At 40.1% G+C, this 25,314-nt stretch overlaps 1 protein-coding gene across 1 annotated transcript; it reads left to right on the top strand.

Moving 5' to 3' along the window:
• Positions 1 to 226: 226 nt before the first annotated feature.
• On the top strand, positions 227 to 24,782 carry POP1 (POP1 homolog, ribonuclease P/MRP subunit). Its single transcript, XM_069854412.1, has 15 exons — positions 227 to 401; positions 3,126 to 3,308; positions 4,818 to 4,993; positions 8,144 to 8,392; positions 8,927 to 9,014; positions 9,284 to 9,459; positions 10,076 to 10,323; positions 10,445 to 10,538; positions 11,313 to 11,424; positions 12,404 to 12,523; positions 18,364 to 18,479; positions 19,758 to 19,949; positions 20,832 to 20,986; positions 21,802 to 22,146; positions 22,955 to 24,782. Exons 1-15 carry the CDS (start codon positions 281 to 283, stop codon positions 23,613 to 23,615), a joined length of 3,036 nt encoding a protein of 1,011 aa, XP_069710513.1. The 5' UTR covers positions 227 to 280; the 3' UTR covers positions 23,616 to 24,782.
• The last annotated feature ends 532 nt before the right edge of the window (positions 24,783 to 25,314 follow it).

Below are 25,314 nucleotides of genomic sequence, written 5' to 3' on the forward strand. Positions count from 1 at the left end.
GAAATGTAGTCCTTGGCGAGGGGGCGTGGTCGCACCACGCCGCCGACTGGCCTCTCCTTCCCGCAGGGTGTTCTGGGAAATGTAGTCTTTTGTAGTCCCCCTCCTGGCGCGCCCTCCCCGCAGGGGCTTCTAGGAAATGTAGTCCTTGCGGGTAGGAGGCAGGGCGCCGCGCGCATGCGCAGTGCTCGGCTCTGGGCGGCCGCGTGTAGCCCCAGGAGGCCGCGCCGCGGGTGGCGCGTTTCACGGGCCGGGGCCTCTCGCTCCCCAGGTCCTGCCGGAGATGTCAGGGGCGAGGGAGAAGAAACGGGCCAAGAAGATGAGGAACCAGCCGGCCAGCGTCACCCTTCCCGCAGAGCCGGGGCCCTTCTCCGGCGGCGGGAGCAGAGCCTGTCCGGCCCCAGGTACGGCTGCGTGAACGGGGAGAGGGCTGGGTATCCTCTACCTCCCTCCCTCCCTCCCCTTAGGGCTGGGGGCTTCCCCTTCCTCCCTCCGACCCCTCAGAGCTGGGGGCTCCCCTCCCTCCCCATTAGGGCTGGGAGCTCCTCTCTCTCCGTCCCTCCCCTCAGAGCTAGGGGCTCCCCTCCCTTCCTCCCTCCCCATCTGGGCTGGCTGTCCCCATTCCCTCAGCCCCAGCGTCCAGCGAGGTGTGCCCAGTATGGGAACACCCAGGGCTTCGTCTCTTGCCGTTGGCTTCCTTAACCCTGGTTTTGCCATCAGGCTCTGCAGCAGACGCTCATCTGTGTTCCCGTTGGTTATACAGGAAATCTCTATCTGCCTTCTGTCGTTTCTAGTGTTGAAATCATTTTGAATGGTATACCCCATCCAGTGACATCCCTTCTTTTCCTGTGAGACCTAGGAACTGCAGGAGGAGCTGGTTTAGCCTTCTGGCTTCATGATGAGTGCACTGCTTTTCCATCAGATCAGCATGCCCAGCCAATTTGCCTTTCAGTGCTTGTGGCTCCTTTATCTATGGAGTAGTATTGGCAGGAGGCAGCAAGGCCTTTCCCTAGAATGGCAGTGTTGCTAGGTCATTGCTGGAGGATTTTGTACACGGGTGACCTTTGCAGATGATCACTGAAGGATCCTGACAACCTATATGCCCAAGTGCTTTTTTGGTCTGTTTCAACCTGAATTTTGTATGTTTCAGTCAAACTTCAATTTCCACACTCATCACTCCCACCTCCTTCATTTCAGGTTTTTCTTTTGTCACCTGGATTATTTCTCCAGGAAAAAAAAAAAAAACACCTATAAGAGCAGGGCCTGTTACTGTGAGGCCTTCAGAAGTCGACAAATTGCATCTTCGTGGTTGAACAAAAATGCTTAAGTGTCACTCTGTATTTTCGGTGACTGAAGAGTTCCTAGACAGACAGAATGACATAGGAAATTATGGTCAGCCCTTTCTGAAGATTTTTGAATATCATTTCAGGAGTACTGCCTGATTAAACACATTTTTCTATTTGTAGCCGGGAACTTCTAAGATTATGTGGTTATGGTTTTCTATCCTCTTGAATAGCATGCATTTTCACCCATATTACATTCTTCTGTAGTGTTAGTGAGTATCTTGGTTTTATAAGGCTATTTTGTAATCACTAGGAAGAAAATTTCTAAACAGGAGTTATAAAACTATGTATCTGCATAGTACCTGAAATAATTTAATTTTTCTTTAGGTGTTAGGTCACTCATCATCTTTTGAAACTCTTTTTCATCTTCTGATTAAAATATTTAGTCCCTCCATACTCAGGCTGACTCAGTAGTGAAAGTGTGTGTTTGTGATATGGGTTAATTGCTGTCCAGCCCTCTCACGATTGACTTGGGCTGTAGATCTGCACAGATTTGCTGAGTGAGGCGGCATCCACCCTCTCTCCCAGCTATTTCTTTCTTACTAACACTTCAAGTGCTGCTCTAAGCCATGTGGAGAACTCCAATCAGGCAATTATACTATGTGAAAACAGACTTGTTTTTACCCCAAATTATTTTTTCATCTGAATTTCTGCATGATGTGTGATTGCAGCAGGGCTGCAACAGCATTGCTACTGAAAAGAAAACTTAAGCTTCATGCTTATTTGAAATGGAAAAAGGAGGTTCCTTATAATTTTAAGCTCACATAAGTTGAGGCTACCAGATGTGAAGCTGCTCCTGGCTGTTCCTCTTGCCAATAGTAGCATTGTAGCATTTCTTTGACTTCTTAAGCAATCCTATCACATTGTCCATCAGCCTGAAAAGTGATTTTTTTAATCTTCATCCCGTTTTTCCTGATGCAGATGTTGATTTTCACTGGAGGAGCTCCCTGAACTGTATGGGCCCATGTTCCCTTAAGCACTCCTCTTGATGCAGTGAGTGAGGTGGTGGGAATCGTTGTCTGGGCCATTTTTGGTAGAGTTTTCCAGTATGAGCTGCCCAAGAATCGTATCTCAAATTGTACTAGAAATCCTAATGAAGTCTTAATTGAATAGGTTGAATATAATCTAACCTTAAAAATGGACATCAAGGTCTTTTTTGACTTGATGTACTGTTAGGTGCTTTTCACTCTTTGGAGGTATTTCTGTACCTTAGGAAGCTTACTGTAGACTGAAGTTATTTAATTTAAATATTGATTTAAATGCGTGTACCAGAAAAATGACTCGCTGCACCAACATACACATATCATGCTTGTCTTATTTACTGCTGTAACAGAAATACATATAAGAATGACAAGAATACATTTGACCATGAGGAAAAATCAAGGGGCAAGAGGGAAAGGTGTCAACTTTGCTGGATTGGTACTAAACCCCCAACTAGACAATAGTAAAAATAATTACTGATGTTGCACAGACCAATTTTAATCAGGTCTTTCCTACTGGGTCTGATAGAGTTTTGGAGGCAAAGTCTGGATTGGGTACCACTTTCATAATGTACAAAATTGCTTCATCTACTGCATGCCTTCTGCAGGGTAGTGTAAAATTTTGATTCCTTCCTGTAAAAAAGAACTTAATTCTTTTGATTTCTGTTGTCTTTTTCAGATACCTATATTAGATATAATAGTAGGAACATGCAGTGCAGTCTTTGTAGCAAAGACTCTGGGTAGTTATCAGTTACACAGACTGCTTTGCATTTCTGTTAACTTTATTCATCTCTAAACCCCCCAGGAGATGTTTGTTCTGAGCAGCAGTATCTGCAGCAGAAATTTTCAAATCAGTCATCTGGGCCGTCTTACAGGAAAGACCAGTATTTTCCAAAAGGGCAAAATAGAGGAGAGAGAGGCAGAGGAAGAGGAGGATGGCAAGGAGGACGCCAGAGTGTTTCTGAGGAAATGCCAAAATACATAACAGGTTTGTATATAAGAAAAGGGTCCTGATTTATATGTCCAGAGCAACTTGCCAGTGATTAAGTAGCAAAACTTCGAGCTGATGCTATGTTCTTCTGGTTTTCCTAATTTTCTCCAAAATACAGAAGTAGTTGTGTAGAGAAATGATTGACCAGCTGTTGTTCAATGACTCCTTTCAGACTTCTGAACTGAAAAGTTGTACTTAATTGTAATGAGGGATATGCATTTTGGTTTCCTTTGCCGGTAAAATGAGTACTGACAGTCATCTGCTTTTGATGTAGCCAGTGAAGCTGGTTTTGCCCATGATGTAAGCTGAGACAACTTTTCATCTAACAGAACTTTTATTTAGGAGAGAAGATTAGCTTTTTATAATGTGGTGGTGGTCTGATAGTAGATACACGTCCATAAGCATAAAACAAGACCAACATCTGGACTTTTTCTTTGGTCATTTTAAAAATGTCTGTAATATGGAGAGGGACCTGGGGGTGTTGGTTGACAGCCGACTGAACGTGAGCCAGCAGTGTGCCCAGGGGGCCAAGAAGGCCAATGGCATCTTGGCTTGTATCAGAAACGGCGTGACCAGCAAGTCCAGGGAGGTTGTTCTCCCTCTGTACTCAGCACTGGTGAGACCGCTCCTCGAATCCTGTGTTCAGTTCTGGGCCCCTCACCACAAGAAGGATGTTGAGGCTCTGGAGCGAGTCCAGAGAAGAGCAACAAAGCTGGTGAAGGGGCTGGAGAACAGGCCTTATGAGGAACGGCTGAGAGAGCTGGGGTTGTTTAGCCTGGAGAAGAGGAGGCTGAGGGGAGACCTCCTTGCTCTCTATAACTACCTGAAAGGAGGTTGTAGAGAGGAGGGTGCTGGCCTCTTCTCCCAAGTGTCAGGGGACAAGACAAGGGGCAATGGGCTCAAGCTCCTCCAGGGAAGGTTTAGGCTGGACATTAGGAAAAAAATTTTCACAGAAAGGGTCATTGGGCACTGGAACAGGCTGCCCAGGGAGGTGGTTGAGTGACCTTCCCTGGAGGTGTTTAAGGCACGGGTGGACGAGGTGCTAAGGGGCATGGTTTAGTGTTTGATAGGAATGGTTGGACTCGATGATCCGGTGGGTCTCTTCCAACCTGGTTATTCTATGATTCTGTGATTCTATGTTTACTGCTTCTGACTTTTTTTTCCATGTGGAAGTTTTGTTTTTCATTTCTGTGAATGCTATCTGAAAATTTTGCTACTCTAATTTAATAAAGAAGTACTTAATGCAAGTAGGATTTATTGGTTATACCACAGCTTTCAGATTTGATCATGTGTAAGCATTTGCTTAACTAGGTTGTCTGTAAACTTCAGAATATCTAAAGAATTGAAATTTCTTCTGTAATAGTGTACAGTATTTACTTATATCTCAAGAAGTCATTAGACTGATGTACTAGGAGTACTCTGCTGGAATTAAGTAATTTACATGCAGTGTCCCCTTCTTTGATTTTTGCCATTTATCACACTCTGATCCATTTCTTTTTATTCCAGTGTCTACCTTTGCTCAAGCTCGTGCTGCTGAGATCAAGGCCATGTTGAAAGCAGTTACGCAGAAGTCTTCAAACTCTCTAGTTTTCCAGACTCTACCTAGGCACATGCGAAGGCGAGCTATGAGTCACAATATTAAACGCCTGCCCAGGCGGCTCCAAGAGATTGCCAGGAAAGAGGTATAAGTGTATTTTATAGTATTTGATAAACTATATAGTGGGCATAGCTAATGCCCAGTGTTCAGCTTGTTTATTAATGTTTGGACCTGAGCTCTTATCTGCAAAACTTTCCTGTGTATGCACATTCTCAAAGTATGACCCACTGTAGCCTTCCTGTGGATTTTATAAAATATGTTAAAAAGTTGGTTCAGCAGGTTTTTATTGTGAAATGAATGTTTGGCTTTGATCACTGTATCATCTCTAGATGTTCATTAAAGTGATCAAGTGAGTTTGCTTGATAAGTTTTCTGTGTATTAAGTTTGACTGATAAACATATTTCTTGCATTCCTTTTTTCACTGGCATTGTCTTTTTTAAGTTCTTTGAGACCTTACTCCCTCTACCCTGAGTTCATGAAGAAGACTGTTCATGAGTCAGAAATTGCTTCAGGTACTTCTATTCATGTTTCTCAGGGTGTGTTGTATTGGATCTTAATAACCTGTATCTCTTCTTTTACTGCTCAGGTTGGCATTCTTTTTGCTTTGTTAGTCATGACAAGAGATGCAATGTGGCCTGTCTTCTGAGAAATGAAGGATGAAGACATGGGCTATTTTGCATAGTTAGTTATATGCTTTGACCTTATTACATGTCTAGATTTCTTTCATGTTTATGCTTAGTTCTTTTGTGTCCTGCTTTTTTAGCTCCTTTAACATTACAGCCTTTCTAACTTCTCTGTACATGTTCACACTTAGTCTCTCATGCTTGTTTCCACAAGCATGGGTATTTGAGATTGTTTAATTGGTGCTGATGCAGCTGTATTTCTTCTGCTACGTTTACTTTCCTCGGGTTTTTTGGTGTGCTTTGTGTGTTTGTGCAAGGTGTTTTGTTTCCTGTTTTCTAGCAGTTTGTCATATTTCCTGAGTTATTCCTTTTTGTAAAGGTTCTCCTATTAATTTTCAGTATTTGAACTTGGCTTCTTCAAAACTGACTGTTCTGATTCTGCTGCATTTTCTTCTGCCATCCTTAATCATGACCATTTTCATCCAAACATTTTATAGAGACTATCTCTTCATGAGCTTATAGACATGTGTTTTTATCTACAGTACAACATCCCTTTTCTTTAATTCTCTTTCTGAACCAATCCATCACATACCAATGATCCAGTGGCTTATATTGTCTACTCTGATGTTGCCTACTTTGTGATGAAATGATGAGTTTGATGGGAGCATTTTTTGGTTTTTTTTGCGTTTCTATTTTGATGTCATGGGTTGCCTCACTGTTTTCTGTACTCTTGGCAGTGATCTTTTAGCATTCTCATTACTGTGCTGTTCTTATAACCAGTGGTCTGTTGTCAGCTATTCCTTATTGAGCTTATACAGGACATCCTAAGAGTTTTTTTGTGTCTCATAGTCCCTGTTTCTTTCTACCACTTATCTTCAAAAAAAGACAAATCAAACTTTGAGAGAGTCAAGCCTTCCTCTCTGTCCATGCATTTACCCATAATAATTCAGAGCTTGACTGCATATTTATCAAGAATTTGATCAAGGCATCACTACAATCCTTTCTTCTTCTTTTCTACACATTGAAAGGCTGTGGCTGTATCTTCCTGGACTTCAGTAAAGCCTTTGACACAGTTTCTCACGGCATCCTGCTTCGGAAACTATCAGCCTCTGGCCTGGACAGGCGCACGCTCTCCTGGGTGGAAAACTGGTTGGATGGCCGGGCCCAGAGAGTGGTGGGAAATGGAGTTAACTCCAGCTGGAGGCCAGTGACAAGTGGGGTTCCCCAGGGCTCAGTGCTGGGTCCAGCCCTGTTCAATGTCTTTATCAATGACCTGGATGAAGGCATCGAGTGCGCCCTTAGCAAGATTGTGGATGACACTAAGCTGGGTGGAAGTGTCGATCTGCTGGAGGGTAGGGAGGCTCTGCAAAGGGATCTGAACAGGCTGGACCTCTGGGCTGAGTCCAATGGCATGAGGTTTAACAAGGCCAAATGCCGGGTCCTGCACTTGGGGCACAACAACCCTATGCAGTGCTACAGACTGGGAGAAGTCTGTCTAGAAAGCTGCCTGGAGGAGAGGGACCTGGGGATGTTGGTTGACAGCGACTGAACATGAGCCAGCAGTGTGCCCAGGTGGCCAAGAAGGCCAATGGCATCTTGGCTTGTATCAGAAACGGTGTGACCAGCAGGTCCAGGGAGGTTATTCTCCCTCTGTACTCAGCACTGGTGAGACCGCTCCTCGAATCCTGTGTTCAGTTCTGGGCCCCTCACCACAAGAAGGATGCTGAGGCTCTGGAGCGAGTCCAGAGAAGAGCAATGAAGCTGGTGAAGGGGCTGGAGAACAGGCCTTATGAGGAACGGCTGAGGGAGCTGGGGTTGTTTAGCCTGGAGAAGAGGAGGCTGAGGGGAGACCTCATTGCTCTCTACAACTACCTGAAAGGAGGTTGTGGAGAGGAGGGTGCTGGCCTCTTCTCTCAAGTGACAGGGGACAGGACAAGAGGGAATAGCCTCAAGCTCCGCCAGGGGAGGTTTAGGCTGGACATTAGGAAAAATTTTTCACAGAAGGGGTCATTGGGCACTGGAACAGGCTACGCAGGGAGGTGGTTGAGTGACCTTCCCTGGAGGTGTTTAAGGCACGGGTGGACGAGGTGCTAAGGGGAATGGTTTAGTGTTTGATAGGAATGGTTGGACTTGATGATCCGGTGGGTCTCTTCCAACCTGGTTATTCTATGAGTCTATGGTTATTCTATGATTGTGCAATCCTTAGGGTCTTACCTGGCAGTCTGAGAGTCTGTACTGCTTCTGTACAAGCTGAAATCTCTGGCTGTTCCTACTATCACAGTTACTTGTTCATGTAAGTGTATTGACATTGGGCAAAAACTTCACACAGGAAATAGCAGATCTTACTGTTCAGTGGAAAGTTCCTGAATGTGAGTATTTTGGTTTTCCTATGAGTTCCCGTCAAACCTTGATGTACTTGTGTGGATTTGGCTTGTTTCAAAATGTTAGTTTGCCTCAAGAAATATAAAGAACTAGAATCAGAATAGAGTATTAACTAGTAGTTAATATGTAGTAAATGCTAGTGATTCTTGCATACTTACATTGCAGTCTTTTTCTTCCACAGAAGTTTGTCCTTTTCGGATTTACTTCAGTCTCTTCTCTTTTAAAAACAGGCAGAGAAAGCTGTACATCAGAAAAAAGAACAATCAAAGACTAAATGCCGCAAAGCTAGAAGGCGCCACATAAATTTGGTAGCAGAGTTTAATCGCAGACAAAGAAAGAATATTTGGCTGGAAACTCATGTTTGGCATGCAAAGAGATTTCACATGATAAAGAAATGGGGATACTGTTTAGGAGATAGCCCTACGGAGAAGTGCTACAGGGCTTGTTATCGAGCCATGACAAAACACTGCCTTCTTCAGGTACCATGTTTACATCTATTTTCTTTGTTATTTTGCCAAGGTGAAATAATCAACTGTTCGGCTATAATGAACATTTCTGTCTCTTTGAAGTATTGTTGTGTCAGCTGTTAGTAACTACTAAGTATGAAATGAGTGATTTCATAATTGCAGCGAAGGGTGGCGCATATCAGAGAGAACACGATGAACCTTTAGAAAAGTCATTATGTTAACTGTGACTGCAATACATCTTCAGTATTCTCAGGAGCTGAGAGATTCAGTGGAATCCTGAATCATCTTCCTGAGCAGGGTGCTATTCAATTTTTCCATGTTCTTTTTGGTCTGTTGGTTTGTGAGGCAGATTGACCCTCAAGTGAGAATTGCCTGACAGCTCTCCTATAACTAACAATTTTAAGTTCAAAAAGAACTTATTTCTCTTTGACTCAGATTTTAGTGATTGAAAAAATACTTCTCATTGCAAATTGTGAAGCTCTGGTCTTCATTGCCAGGCTTGCTTTTAAAAGTTGTTCTCACTCTAACACTGTCCTGTTATTTCAGGACTTATCATATTATTGTTGCCTGGAGTTGACTGGTAAAGAGAATGAGCTTCTGAAGCAACTTGCTCGAATATGTAGCATTGACACAGGTAAGAATTATGTAGTTCAAAATACTTTTCCTTTTCTAATATCCTACCAATATCAGTAGTAGTAACAGACTTGATACCAAGTGGTGATTTTGGTTGAAAAACATGATCAAAATTACTTGGACTAGATGTTCTTGTTTTCAGTTGCTTATTAATAAAATAATTGTGGTAATCTTTCTTTGATGCTGTCCCAGCAGCCAGACTGAATTGCAATTTTTTGGATTTTGTTTAAATGAGATACTTTTTGAAAAACAAATAATCTTCTTCTTTAGGATTAACATTTGAAGAGGCTTGTTGTCTGTCTGGAAGATTTGAGGGTTCCCTGAATCTTTACCGAGCAGATCGCTATCCTGAGGATATGCTTGGTCCCGTTACATTTATTTGGAAACCCAGGGATGGGTCTGAAAACAGACATTTATGGATCTGGATGCATCCAGCTGTCAAACAAGTATTTTTTTCTTTACGGTTGAACTCTTGATATCTTTATCCACTGTACATTTTTAATGCTGTAGATACCTGCTGGAAGGTCTAGAAGAGCTGCATGTAATACATGGATTTAGCAATTAAAAGCTGGAAGACTGTTTCTGTTCTAACAATATTATGTTCTGCAGCTTGTTTTTCTGAAGCTTGTAAAGAAAGTGCATGCCTGTGAGTTTTTTTTAGTGTTTGAGCTTGTTAAGAGTTTTCTAGTGTCACTTGCTTCAGGATGCATTTGCAATATGAAGTTGATTTTCTCACAGCCTTCTCACTGGCGCCCCCAACAGGCTAAATTCGGTCTTATCACAGGTAATCATAACCTGATCCTTAGCTGTGAACTTTAAAAAAATAAAAATAAGTAAAATTTCATGCACCAGCAGTTTTTTGTGTTAATTTGGGTGAGAATAAATTCTTAGCAACAGTATTGTTTTTAAGTTTTGATAGCAAGCCCTGGACTTCAGCAGAATGAAGTTTATTCTCTTAAATCCACATAGGAAAATAAATTAGTTGGGTATAATTCTTTAAACTATACTTAAGCTTTGCAATGCACTGTTTATTATCCTAATCCAAACTTCATTTTTCTTAAGGACATACTGAGAGAGTTACAAGCAATTTTTCAGTGTTCAGAGCCTGAAGAAATCTGTATTCCTGAGCCTGTTACATCAATTCAAGAGGAAGAACAAATGGATGTTGTTCTGAACCTTGGCAAGAAAAGAAAGAAGGAAGATAAAGAAGGAGGAAAAGCTGTGCCGGTGAAAAAAGTAATTGGTGATGGCACTAGGGATCCATGCCAGTCTTACTCTTGGGTCTCGCAGGCTACTGGCATTGTAATCAGGTTTGTTTATAGTAGTGTCAGAAACTGTGACCCTTAACCCACTGAGTTTTGGCTTAACAGTGCTGGGAAAAAAGTTGTGTTGTATAATTGCATGTTTATGTGCAATTTTCCTCTGTTTCAGTGACAGAACTATGGAGATTCTCAGATACCGGCTGATTGGCCCATTATCGCACTCCATCCTTACAGAAACCTTGAAAGCTGCTGCTCTTCAAACAGTAAGGAGATTAGCAGTTTGGATATCACTGTAATTTTAATAAGGTTTCTGGAATTTTCAAGCTTTTTTTTGTTAGAATTATAAACTATCTAGCTTTACTTATTATAAAGGCTGACAAATGTATTTCTACTCTGATAACCTGTATATTGACCCATTTGACTAATGCTGATCTTGGGAAAAACTCCCATCTGGATTCTAAGTGGGGGTAGGAAGAAAATAGAAGCGGTGGTTGTGTTGAGCAGTCTGTGTAGTTTCTGCTGTATTGCACCGTGATCCAGAACAATTCATATTTTCTTTGACAAACCATAGGTCGCGTTTCTCAAGCAATGAGCTAGAGCACATAGAGCTAAAGGACAAGACATATAAGCTATAGAAAACTGTTTTCAATCAAATATGCAGCTTCTCCAGGATTTAGTATTTTGTCAAGCTTTTGGTGCATCACATCACTGTGGTTTTAGTGGGGTCTTTTTGTCTTGCAGCAAACATGATGAGGCCTTGAAATCACTGGCTTTCTGTAAGAAATAATTAACAACAGGATTAGGAAGCATTGTGGGTTTCTTTGTTTATTTTTGGAATACAGGTTAAACTGAGCAGCTTATTGAGGATTATTTTGAGGTGGACTATAGGAATAGACTGCATGAGGAAAAAAATATTTTGGTTTAAAACTTGAAGAGGAAGAAAGTAACCCTAGTGGTCAAGGCAAACTGAGAGTGAATTAATATTGACAGAAATACTGAATAACCACTTGAGTTTAATTAGATGTGGTGTTTTCCAGGAGGTGGCGGATTCAGAGACAGAACTGAATAACTGGTGGGTAGAAAACTGCAAGGACCCTGCAAAATTATCTCTTCATGAGCGTCAAAGTGCTATCTTTGAGCTATTAGAAGGTATTTCGACATGTGGGTGCTGTGGGAGGAAGGGGAAACTCTTAAACTCTTGTGGTCTATATTTGCATGCTAATAAGTTGACTTCAGTTTGAAAATGTTCATTTGTTGCTCAATGAAGAGAATGATGCCATTGAGCGTGTGCTTAGGTAATACCATGACATGTCAAATATTTGATGAATGTTGCATTAAGTTTTAAGGGAATTTTAATCCTTTGTGTAGTCCAAACTCTTAATAGGTAAACTCAGTCTTGTTTTTTATCTTCACAAACTTAGATTTGAGAGTGCTGATGGGATATACGGTCTGAGGTATATTCTCACTATCTCCCCCTGTATGCATGAAATTAAGGCAATAAGTTGTACAATACCTCCACAGATAAAATCCCACACGAAGGGGAAGTATTATGCTTTGCTTTATATATTTTTATTTCTAATCAACAGTTGCATATTTGGCTGGTTTGTAAGCTATCATAAAGTTAACATCTCCTCACTTTCTAGCACTGAAGCAGGTAAGGAACTGGATTTGGTAGATCTCATACTATACTCAAGCTATCCAGTGTCGAGGAGGTTAAGCAGGATGAGGTAAAACTTCAAAATAAATTTTTTTGATTTCCTATCTCTGTAAGACAAATGTAAACTGAGGTTATTTGTTCTTTAGGAGATGTGCCAAATGCAAAGGGTGAATTGAGTCAGTAAGTTGTAAGACTGACCTTACTTATGTGCTAAACGTAAATGTAATTGCAAACTAAGTCTTACCTCGCTATTGTTATCTTTGGTTATTGGAGATACTGGTTATTGGTTATATTGGTTATATAAGGTTTGATGAGCTTTCAAAACATGGTAAATTGAGTACTCTGGATTGTTTCTCTGGCTTACAGTGGTGTCACATCCCTGCAGGCAAAAATGCGCAAAATAGTAGTGTAGAAAATTATTACAACTTAATCAGTGTTTTCATGGCAATATTCATCTGTGTATTTTTAAAGGCTTAAGTTCACCATCAGAAATGCCACCAGGTACGATACTGGGCCTCACTGTTGGAGATCCTCGCATCAATTTGCCAAAAAAGAAGACAAAAGCCATGCCAGACTTTAAAAAATTCCAAGGTAAAATGCCTTGCTTATATTATGCTTCTCCTGGAACTGCCAACTTCCAGAGATTCAGTTTCTCTCTACACTTCTGTTTTCATTTACTGTCATATTCTGCTGATTGTCTCTTGGTATTTTCCTGTAGCCTTCCATTTCAGAACGTTTACCTTTCCACAGCCCCTGGCAGAACAGAAACAGCTTGAAAGTTGCATAGGCTTTAGAACAGCAGTTTTGAGGGAGGGACATGCACCAAAGCTGGTCTTGTGCTCAGTGGAAGCCTCTGTCTGACCATACAGATGATCCAGGTTCGAATCCTGGCAAGGCCAACCAGGTGCTAAAAGCTACTTAGTTTTTGTTTGGCATTTAGTCTTCCTGATGCTGTTTCTCCCTCCAAGAGTATATCTTCTATTTCTGGTTTAGGGTGCTAGAATGATGAAATTTGCAATTCCATTGAAGAAAAGAAATCCTAACATTGCAGGATTAGCATTTCAGATGGCCAAGATGCTGTTCTTGTTAAAAAAACAAAGAGGCACGTGTGAATTATGAAACTTTCGTTTCAGTGCTGACTTGCACAACATTTCAGTGCAAATTCAATTGGGCTGAATGTCCTTGAAAAATATGCAAAAGCATATACAGTGTACAGTGGGGTTGTTGTACAGTGCTGTGTAGGCATTTCCAAGTAGGTTGACTGGACACAGGCTGCCTCACCTAATAGGAAAAACAGAATCATGGAATCATTAAGGTTGGAAAATACCTACAAGATCATCCAGTCTGACCATCAGCCCAACACCACCATGACGTGATAGCCAGCTAGCAAGCAGTAGCACATAGGACAATTTGAAGGTTCAAGAGACTTGAATATACTTCATTTGTTTGGTGGTGTGTTTGCAAGACGCTAGAAAATTTAGCCTTACCTTTCACTAAAACCAGGTTGAAGACCTATTTTGGTTACTGTCTTTTAGCTCTCTGCTATTTGGATTTTCTTACGTTCTCCTATTCTACTCTCTATCTAGCACAGTCTTTCTCCTGTTAATTAGTTCTGCTCAGCTAACTTTCTCATCATTAATGTTTCTGTTGGAAATGCTGCAGCATACATGATCTTTACTTTGGTTCCTTCCTGCTGATACGTAAGGTGAACTATAGTGCACTTGTTTACAGATTCTGGTTTGAGCTGGTAAAGGATGTAGCAACTATTGGAAGTATTTGTACCCTTTCATTCTGCTTGTCATGTCAGTGAAGATCTGTTCAAGAAGGCAAGATCAGCAGAAGGCATCTAGGCATTGGAAATGTCTCATAGTAGTTTCTCTTCCACTGCTAGAGCTGGTTGTTCCTCAGGAAGGAGGACCATGATAAAGAGGTGATGATATAAGTTAGGGAGTCAATAGGAAGAAAATATGTATTTTGGCTGGCAAGAAACTTCATCTTAAGATCTTTCTACATGGGGCTATCCACTTGCAAAAAGTCATCTAAACCACTAACATTCAGAAAAGCTGGTGCTGCTTTCTGAGGGTTTTTTTGTTGTTTTGAGGGGGTTTTTTTCATTATGAACTTAAAACTACATCTGCCCCCTCTGACTTTTATTCAGGAGAGGGAGGAGGTACTTGATCAGCTAGCAAGGAAAGGTAAACTGCATGATAACCTTCCAAGTTAGGTTCTGCTAAGGAACTTGGTGTTACACAAGCACATTACTTCTAAATAAATTGATTATGCCGAAGGATCAAAGAAGACAGACAATACAGTTGTCTTCTAGTATAAAATCAAAAGAGCATCCTAGTAAGGGAATAGAAAAGGAGAGGGCAGCCCTCCTACAAGAAGCAGTTAAGGAGAGAATAGGATGCACCAGTGCTTCAGAAGGGAAAGTGCTGCTAATTTCTACATTTACCACCTGACTGAATTCCTAATGCTGTGTAGGAAATTTTACAGGATCATTCACAATCTCCCACTTACCTAGTACAAGTGCAGTGGAGTAATGCTATGGCATTATAGTTGATCTACCTGAGAAACTCGGGACTGACATCCAGCTGCCACTCTCCTGTCTCCCTCATTGAGTATTCCCAGGTGTTAGTTGGAAAGAGACAATTGTTACTTTCCAAAGACTGTTGTTCCTAACCTAGTTTTGTAGTTAGCTATGTGACAGGTATAGCCTGTGCTATATCTCAGGCTCAGTGCTAAGCAGAGAAGCCAATGATTATTCTGATTTGATTTAGTGTTTTGTCAGCGTTATTCCAGTCATTTCTGCCCTCTCATTCTACTGGTTCTTTTGCCAAAAGTGACCCAGGAATGGAGACTATTCTCCTCAGTTTTTTGAAGGGAATTTATTTACTCAAACAAGGAAGGAATTTAACCATGGCACATAGTATACATCACTATACGAATACTATTACCATCATTTCCACAGTAGCACTCACCCCCAGTAAAGTTAGACTTCTCTAAGATCTCTCATTCCATTTGGGTGGTATTAATTTGCCTTTTTCTGTAAAAAGAAATCTTTTTATGAGCCTTAGAACTACATAAACTTTCTGAGCCTTGGTGTTAATACAGTGAGCTAACTTTTATTTAAGAAATGTTAGTAGTCATTCATTTGCCTTTATGGCATGTCATTTTGATTGAGCAATAAAAAAGAACCCTTGCAGTATTCCACACTTTTTTGCATTTTTTGCTTCCTGGGCATTCAAATACTGTTAGGATTAGCGCTAGTAAGATTGAAATGGCACTGTGTATGTTAGTAGGTTCTGTATGTGCTTTAACCTCTCTTGTTCTTTAATGTTGTATAAAAGCTGACTGATTTTCTTAGGACATCTTTTCTGATTTAAAGATGCATTGTTTGTCAAATGAGTGAATAGTTTAGGTAAGTTATAGCCATCTTCTTTGCTTGTGGATTGCAGTCTGTGAAAATGATACACATCTGTCCATATCCCTGTTTTCTTCAAAATGCTGTTAAATGTGTGATATGCCTGTGTAGTTTTACTCCTGTGAGTGACGTGCTAACAAGTCAGAGGTAATTTCTGTCTTTCGCAGTTACTTTCATTCCTTAGTCCATATGCACGTGTTCAACCTGAGTGCTGTAGATACATGCTGATGGGATTTAATCAAAGAACTGTCCTCATTTCTTCAGGCTGAGTGATAAAAAGTTTGAATAAGTCACTTTTCCCTGCCTTCTTATCAGGTTTATATCTTCTGGAAGTCAAGACCCTCAGTAAGCAGACAGTGCTTACGTTACTGGAAATTAGTGCTGTTCTTTTCTCCGTTTCAAATAATGCTTTGGACATTTTGATATGCTTTTACTGGCTTCTATGGGAGAGTGCAAATTACACTGCTTTGAAACTGTTCAACATGGATTATGGTGGAACTTATAAACAATATCAGTGAATGAGATGCATAGAAGGAAAATGCATCGTGAAAGATAAGTGGGCTAAAGTCCCTTCTGCAGACACAGATCCTGAGTCCTTGCCTATAAACATACCACATGCAGAGGTTTTGGTATCTGGCACCAGTTGTCCTGGTACCATGCACCCCTGTGTATGTATGGCTGAAACTGCTCCCTAGCAGTGCTTATATTTTTGATTTTTCTGCTATTTCCTCGCAGAGGGAAGGAAATATTTCAAATAGAAGAATCGTTACTCTTAAGCCTGTCCTGTAAGACTGTTAAGATAATCAGCTACACAAATCAGAATAGCCTGAAGTGGAACAAAACCTTCTATCTGCCTGTATTGTCTAAGCACCAACAGTTGACACCAGCAGAAGTAGATAATGTCCTGATTGTCACTGAGCTTTGTGTGCTTAGTAATCCAACTCCCTATTTCCTATGCTAGCTGTAACGTCCTAATTCCACTATCACCAACAACTTACTCATCAGTAGGGTTATATCCTCAGCAATCTTAAAATGTGGACTGAAGAAAACAGGAGAGAGGTAAGAAATAAAATGTGTAAAAATAAAAAAAATAAAAAGTGTAAGGATTTGGTATTATTATTTGAGTTCTAGTACACTTAGTAGAGAGAGTAAATTCTCCAAGCTCGATGAGGATGAAGGAGAAAAAATGTACCAAGTTAGAGAAGGACGTTTTAGGGTAGGGAGTGGGATACTGGATGGACTGTGGTGATGGAAAGAGACTGACTTTAAAGGGCTTTCTGAAGTGGGAAAAAAGTACTCGTGCTATTATAGCGTACAGGAATTGTAAAGAACTCCAAGAATATGACAGGGATGGACTGCCTAAACTTTGGTAATAGAAAGAAGTGGTAAAAAAAAATCAAAAACTTACAGGGAGTATTTTAGAGATGAAGGAATTAGAACATATTTAAATAATTGAACATAAAGCCATTCTGATGTTCACGAATGCTTTTTGTACAGAAGATGGAAAAGTCACTTCCCTTGCCTTGTGTTTGCATGTAACTGCGTGCCATTCCCCCTTGGTTATCTGTAACAATCAGTAAGGAATCCCCCTCTACCACTCTACACGCTTTTTGATGTCTTTTTCTTCTGTCTTTGAAACAATGATATCTGCTATATCTCCAGTCAGAACGTGCTTTACCTTTAGGAGTATTGAGCTTTTTTTAGGCTCCTGCTCAGTTTCCTGTCCTTAATTTTTGCTCTGAGAAGGAATTATTCTGGCTTAACTGGCAGGGAATTGGCAAGGATTTCCTTTTTATTTGTATTGCTGTTAATTTGAAGGAATGTATTTTTTCCTCTTACATAAATGTAACTCGTCAGCAGGAATGCATAGCAAGTATCAGCTTAATAACACCATGAAACTGTCCAGGATTGCTACTACATTTAATATTTCTTTTGAAGGGTTGTGCAGCTCGTAGTAATGGGGACATTCTAAAGACTATAGATTTAAAATAATTAGTTCTTGCAGTTATTTTTGGAAGCACCTACTGTATGGTTAATATCAGTGAATAATCCATATCTTCTGTGCCCAAAGTCTTCGTGAACATTAACTAGAAAAATGAGCTGAATCTTCTTTTGAAAGGACCAAATGATTTAAAAATGAAAACCCAACACGTTATGTTCGTTTAATACATAAGACCTAGGAGATTACAGAATGGGCAGCAGTCCCTGTAAGTTTAATCACAGAATAGGTTCACTGTATTTCTTTATTGGTAAGAATAATTTTACTTAAAGTATGGATTAGCAGGCGTTACGTGGCTGTACACTGAAATCTTTGAATCCGTAGATCATTAAAGGTAGGTATAAATTTTCTCTGCTTTGGTTAGATGGCAGAGCTGAAGAAGGGATAGGTTATTGACTATCTCAATGATCAGTGTTAAAGCTAGATGCGTTATTTGTCTTCTGTACAGATGCAAAAAAGAGTCCCTTCCTTGAGGTGCTGAGCTTGAAAAGATCCAGAGTGGGAAGCTAGTGCTAAATAAGTAGTTGCATGCTAGTCATATCCACAAAAATATTTCTGTGTATACATTTCTCAAAGGTCACCCTTGCTTCTCTTACATGTTTACTTAGGCAGACTTACTTCAGGCTTTGTAATGTTGCTTTTTCTGATTTCTACCAAACCTGTTGAGCTTCACACTCTGCCTGAAAGGTCACATTCCAGAATATTAAAGGTGGCATGCTAAAGATGTAACTTACGTTGCCAAAGGTGATGTCATTTGTAATAAGAAATGCCTGTCTATAAGAGAATGCTAGGTTAACAGTTCTAAAAAGCTAACAGTTTATTTCATATTTTTTATTTGGAAAAACACGTGATAGTATTCCAGAAGCAGTGATGCTTGTTAAGCTTTTCATAGTCTGTTTCCTTAGTTGCCTGTTTGTTGTACTTATGAAAGTGGATTGGTTTTGGTAATTTGATGCTTAAGCGACAAAAACTGCTTGAGTTTTGTTTTAAGATTCTCTTCTTTTGTAGATAATGATAAAGTTAGGCAGCTGTACCTGGAGGGTGTACCTGTAGACTGTGCTCACAGCTTTATCTGGGACCAGGACATCTGTAAGAACGTCACTGAAAATAAAATCTCAGAGCAGGTAACTAAGAAGGTGGATTGCCATGGAGAAAGATGGCTAATAGACCATAGAGTCCATAAAGCAAGGCTACTGAAACTTGTATACATCCAAGAGCAGTAGTTTTCTAATGTCATGGTATCCAGCTGCTGAAGTATTTATTTTGTAGCTTTTGTGTTTTGCTCATGATTCAGTTAAAAGAAGGCTCTACTAATGACTAAATACTTGTAGGTTTATTTATCAGAAGCATTTGAATTGGCTTTTCCTACGTCACCTTGACTCATGAAGCAGATAAAAGGGATGAAGTGACACAGAGTGGCTTTAGCCATTCACTCCTGTGTCATAGACAGGACAGTTCTCCCAACAAAATAAATCACAGAAGTTGGAAGGAAATAAATCCCACTGGTGCTGGACTGCAGTAGACTGGGCAATACCTGTGATTTGTAGACAGCTTTAAATGTGCTGTTACAGGTTTGAAATCTCTTGATGGTTTCTGTTGGCAATGGAGGAACAACCCATAAAATACATGGGTAAAGAGGTGACTTAATCAGAAGAGGTGATGAATTTTGGCACTGTTGTAATCAAAACCAGAAAATATTTGTATGGCAGAAATGCCTCTTTATGAAAGTTAGTTTTATGGTCTTTCAGACTGGCTGCCGTAGTGTGAAAAAAAACCAGAACAGAGTAACTATTACACTAGCACATATCAGGTATCAGCATAGCCTTCTTTTATGCTGGTGGTGGCCATGCTGTCATGAAACGTAATGTTTACCTTATAACACAGCTGATGCAGAGGGACGTATAAAGAGGCAGTCTGATGGTCTGCTTTTGCAATGAAATAAAACAACTGGTGATTGAAAAGCCTTGGTGCCATTGTGCTTTAAGTGAAACTGCTTTTTTCACCAAATGTTTTTTCTGTCTCCCCAGATGTAGTCAGATTTGCTCCACATATTGACAGACTGTCTGAAAGCACCTGTTCAGTCTAGTCTTGCGCATGAATCTATAAATACCGAATTGCAATACTTATTTTTCCTCCTACATGTATGCTGTACATTTTTGCTCTGAGTTTCAGTACTTACCCTCCATCAAGGTCTATGGAAATAAGAGGGGAAGAAAAAGGGTTCTTAATGTTTTTTTTCGTAAAACATTTTTCATGACTCAGTGAAGGTCACTTCAAATATGTAGCATATTGCTACTGTATTTTTCCTTGTTATAAGCTTACCTCCTCTCTGTATTGTCAAAGGGCATCTGGAAGAGGGGAAAATGGTTACTAACTTACGGAATATATCTCCTCCATTTCAGGATTTAAACAATATGAGAGCTCAGTTACTGGTACCCGGATCACACCTTGATTTGGGTCCTAGCGAATCTAAAATTCCCATACTGTTGGTGCAGCAGCCAGGGAAAATGACTGGAGAAGATCGACCAGGATGGGGGAGTGGCTGGGATATTTATCTCCCAAAGGGCTGGGGCATGGCTTTCTGGATTCCTTTTGTAAGTGACTTCTATTGTGAATTTCAAGTAAATATGACAAATTATATAATTTGGTTCAAAATAGTTGATTTTAGAGAGTATACTTTACGTTCTGTAACCAGTTCACAAATGCAGGATCAAAATCTCACTTTAAAAGACGGAGTATGAACTGGTTGATGCCAGGGACTTGTTCTTAAAATCTGTAAAAATAAACATTAGCTTTCCGTATCTTCTGTTGTACAGCTGTACTCACATGACAGTCTAAAGCAGGAAATCGGAGTGAGGAGTAAGGAGGGAAAGCTGATGGTTTGGTTTTGTGCTCCTAAGGGCATATGTCTGTAAAAAGAAATCATTTTGTGCCTGCTGCTAATCCGTTTCCAGCTTGGCTATCTCCACCACTCTGTCAACAAATTGGTTGCCTCTGATTTGGGAGAGAGATCGAAACACAAAGTTTGACTTAAACTTGAATATTTCTCTGGTGCTGTTTGGAGTATCCTGCTTTGAATGTTTAGATAGCAGATGTCTTTCTGCAGCTGAAATTATGCTTTTGAATGTGCAAGGGATTAATTGCAGTGATACCTGTTGTACAGTTTTAAAGTAAATTGGACAGTGACTTTATAAGCAATAAAACATTCCCGGCAACATGTAAGATCAGAACCAGTGAGATTCTCTTCAGTTTTGTTGATAGTTTTCAGAATTAGATTTAAAGAGCATGACTAACATTTTTGTTGAAATGAGCATCAAGGACTGTGAAAACCACTTAAGTTTATGTTTTTGAAATCTAAGGTGATAGACTTTCCATTTTCTAAGGCAGTAGCTTCTGGAGCGTTAATGTTTTGTTTCAGTTAGGAACCTAGAAGCAGTACAAACATTGCTCTTTTTGGGTTTTGGTTTTTATAACAGATATATCGAGGTGTACGAGTTGGTGGCTTGCAAGAGGCTTTAAAGCATTCTGAATATCAAAGAACACCTCATACGCCAAATGATTTTCCAGACTGCCAGGCGGGTATGCAGTTTGCCAAAGAACTGGAAACCAGTCTTCTTGAAAAATTCAAACGGTAATGTTAACTTCAAAATTAATTGCAAGAATGAAAGAAAATGAATAGTCCCTTAATTATCTGTTGCGTTCATTTAGACTTTGACTTTATTAAGGTCTTTCACTAGCATTTTAAATCCTAGTATTATAAAAAAGGAAGGAATACTAGATTTATTTAACAGAAAAGCTCTACTAAACAACGCATATGAATAAACTAAAACCTTCTATTCCCAGACATATGCTCAGTTATGTGGCTGTAACAAGGCTGCATAACAATAAAATAAGCAAAACTATTTCAGTCTCTCTTAGCAGCAAATGAGGGAGGAGAGAAGAAGAGGCAAAGGCAGAATATCAAATTGTATACTGAGTACTGACAAATAAAGTGAATGAACAGATATATTTCAGTGCCCGCTTTTTAAATACCAGGTATTCTGAAGTTTGCCTATGTTTCCACTACAATAAACATGGACGTTTTACCATGATTGTGGGGTAGCTGCGAGTGTCCTCTGCATCTACTGGTGTTGGTTCCTCTTCCAGCTAGGGGGTGGAAGTAGATGTTTAGAGGAAGAGCTGGTGGTGTTGGTCACAGGAGACAAAATATCCAGCATGGCTGAAAGGATATGGTGGTCAGGAAAACAACAGTGTTGTCTAGAAGTATAACTAATTCTTACTCAGTGAGATTCCAGAGAGAATGAACAGTTAACTTTCTGTTCTAAACACTTGGTTTTGAAAGCATTATTAGACTAGAAGAACAAAGTAGAGAGTTAGCTTTGTCAAGTGCTAAGGACTGAATAAGAGTCTAGGAAACAAATATTACCTACTTAATTTATCATTTAGACGTCCACCTGCAAAAAGGGCAAATTATGTCAAGCTGGGCACTCTGTCCCCTTTCATCTGTCCTTGGGGTCAGCTGACGAAGAACTGGGAAGGAAGAATGAAAGCTTCAGGAGAATTTGTACATCTTGCTTCCCCACATCCTGAGCACTGTGCAACTGAAGGGCACAGCTTTTGTGATCCCAAACCAGAAATGGTCAAAGAAGCTTCCCCTGAGACTGGTGAGGTAGAGACAACCATGGAAATAACAAGTTCTGAAGGTGTCCTAAAGACAGAGGATACTACAGGCACCCAAGACATCAGTGAGAGTGATGGAACTACGACAGCAAGTGACTTTATTGTTCTCAGGTATGTCAGAATGATACATGTTTGTGAGACATTGTTTGTTTGTTGGGAATTACTGAATTGGGGAGAGGAAGACCAACCTTGATTATTAAGGTGACAGGATTAATTAATCCAAATATAGCAAGGAGATCTAATAGTTATGTCATGGATCAGAACTTGATGTTGAATGGAGGCTCCTCTGCTTTTCCCCTGAAAACCTGGTGACCTGATGAAGTAAATTTCTTAAATTGTCTTTAATTTAACACTCTGGAGTTTAGTGCATTCTTGAAGTTAGCATATTCTCCTTTCAGGTGGGTGAAGGTTTTAGAGGCTTATACATGTGATTTTAAAACTTGATGTGTAAATCAGCTTGCATTCTCTTTTCTAATCATCACAGATGGTTCTCGTGCTACTTAATAAGATCTTTAAAGAAAATAGAGAATTCCCTGCATTCCAAATCAACGCATGAGGGCAGCAACAGTGTTTGGAAAGTGCCTGAATGCAGGTCTTTCATTCTTATGTAGTTTTCAGGGGAAGAGCACATTGGTAGTTCTGGACTGCATTAACTGTCACTGAAGGTTTTAGAGCATTCAAGATTTAACAAGTTTGGGAGTTTTGGCAGGAAGCATCTCCTGAAGAAATAGCCTCACACATGAATTCAACTTACCCATGTTCTTTTTGTATTTGGATACAAATACCAGCTTGGAAGGTTACAGAAAGCCCTAAGGCTTTTTTAAATTATGCTCTTGAAAATATACAGGGTGCTAGATTTCTGTTCTACTGCTTGTTAATACAACTATCCTTGATGTTCATTTTTAAAAATTTTTAATAGGAATGAAAAAGTACTAATGCAGTTATCAGCCTGGTGCTACCCGACTGCTGGAAAAGATCGTCGAATCCGTCTTATTTCTCGACTGGGACAGAAGGAAATGACTGAAGATGTCTTTTTGCCAATGCTGATGAGATATCCAAGGGCTCTTGTGTGGGTTCACTTGTCTCTTTTGAGAAAGGGGAACCCTGAATTACATGCCATGATTTGTATCCCAACAGAAGACGACTTGCTGCGTCTAAGCAAAGACAAACTCTTTTGTGGTCCTCAGGAACCCAAACATCGTGACATATTCAAGCACAAGGTACAGAAACTAAAAGAGGAGAAGAAGAAGAGAAAAAAGGATAACACAGAGGCTATAGAAAGTGACCCTTCTGTCTTTCCAGATAAAGAAACAACTGAGGAGTGTGAAGATGTCGTTCTTGGTCTTTGGTCAGATGCTCTCCCAGATGTTACTTCCCACTGCTCCAGAACTCTCTTGGGATATGTCACTAGGGGGGATTTTTCATTGGCTGTGGGCTGTGGAGAAGCACTGGGTTTTGTTAGCTTGACAGGGCTACTTTATGTGTTACACAATCAGCCAGCAGATAAAAAAGGTCTTGTTTTGTTAAGAACTCCAGCATCTTTACAGTATAGATTTGCAAGACTTACTATTGAGGTTTAAGTATCATTGTAATGCAGTAGAATGCCAAAAATACCAAAGAATGTCTGTTTTGTCTTCTGTGGACTTACTGATATGTCTCAACTTTGAGGTGATTCTGAGCCCCAACAATGTCTTGAGGATTATGAAATAATTAAAAAGCTTTGCAGTATTATTAATGAAAATAACTAGTGCATAAACTGACATAGTATTGCTTTGATGTCTGCATTGCTAAGGATTTCTAACAGTAACACATCCATTGTCATGATCTTCTCTATCTCTAAGGAAGCATATTGTTTAACTTTCACCTTAGAGCAGTGGATGCTATAACAATAAATAGAAAATCACTATTTTCCTTTTAGAAATCTTTTGTTAAGATGGAGTCTTAACTTTGCAGTGAAATTTCACATGTAACTGCATGCAATCTGGACTGGTGTACATAGCAAGTGGCTTTTCCAGTTCCTTGTGTCTGAATACATGTGGCTGCAGTGGAACAGAGCTAAGTAGGCAAACCTAGCACAGAAAGCAGAAGGTGCTTGCTTTGGTGGAAAAGCTCTTTGTTTAAATGAAATGCAAATAAAATATAGCCTGGCTATATAATCTTGAATTATAGCAACCGTCACTTTTAAATTGGAAAGCAATTAAGTCTCTTTCTCTAATCTGAGAGATAAAACTCTGGTTTTGAAAGATAATAAGCCTTTCAGATGCAAATTGCTGTTGGTGGGTTGGCATATATTTTATGTTAATAATAGGAGGGTATTTTTTTTCCTTAAAGCGTAAGATTATTTTTGTATGGAATGTCCTAGGATTGAACGTTTCTTCATGTTACAATATGGTTTATGAATATTGTTCAAATAGCCATAAAACTTGGAAAGCATGCTGGAAGGGTGAGGGGAGAAAGGTGTTTGATTTGACTGGGGCAGGGTGGGTTGATTGGTTTGCTATTTTCTTGGGGTTTTTTAATGGTATCTGTAAGCTTCTAGCCATTCTTGAGCTAAGCAGCTTGAAAACAAGTTTGCAATGAAACACTGTATTTTAGTAACAACATGATACATATGTATATGCCACTTGGTAAAGCTACCCTGAAATGATCGTGTACAAATACCCTGAAATGATCGTGTAATCTGTACTTGATTCGGAAGTCTACTGTCTAAGCTTGATTCTTTAAGAAATTAAATGTGGATCAGTTCATCTAAGTAGCAGTCTGCAAATTAATTCCCGCATTCACAGTTTTGTTTGAACAAGTTTTATATGAATGGAATAATGTTGGCTGGAGTTGCTTGTTGGAGCATTTAGAGTACCTGACCTTCACAATTATTAAAATTTAGGGCCATTGTCAGATTAAACATGACACAAACATGGGTAAGGGAGGAGAACATCTCTGATGGTGAGGGAAGTATGGGAAGTGGAGCTGTATTTTGTTTTAAGTCTTCAGAAAACCAGTTTAAGAACCAGCACCAGATGAAGTTAATGGCAACACGTGGGACAGAAAGATGCAGTCTCCAGCATAGCTTGGGCTACAGCTCCATGAGAAGCCATGCCTAATAGTTCTGTATTGCTCACCTTCAGTGCACCTGATAAAGCAATCATCATCCCAGAAAGGTCCTGAGAAAGCATCTGTGTGAAAGCCGGTAGATGGCTCCAGAGGAAAAAGCTTGGTGCTGCGCAGGGCTGGGATTCACAGACACTGTGTGTCTGAGCGCTGCAGCCTGTAGGTATGTGC

The sequence above is a fragment of the Phaenicophaeus curvirostris genome, chromosome 3 (genome assembly GCF_032191515.1).
Source record: "Phaenicophaeus curvirostris isolate KB17595 chromosome 3, BPBGC_Pcur_1.0, whole genome shotgun sequence".
NCBI classification, from domain to species: Eukaryota; Metazoa; Chordata; class Aves; order Cuculiformes; family Cuculidae; genus Phaenicophaeus; species Phaenicophaeus curvirostris.

Bases quoted from the DNA above. Each gene is read 5' to 3' on its own strand.
- POP1 (XM_069854412.1), top strand. From the start codon at position 281: ATGTCAGGGGCGAGGGAGAAGAAACGGGCCAAGAAGATGAGGAACCAG. The intron at 11,425-12,403 runs GTATTTCGACAT...GTATTTTTAAAG, and splicing joins TATCTTTGAGCTATTAGAAG to GCTTAAGTTCACCATCAGAA. The intron at 20,987-21,801 runs GTAATGTTAACT...TTTATCATTTAG, and splicing joins CTTCTTGAAAAATTCAAACG to ACGTCCACCTGCAAAAAGGG.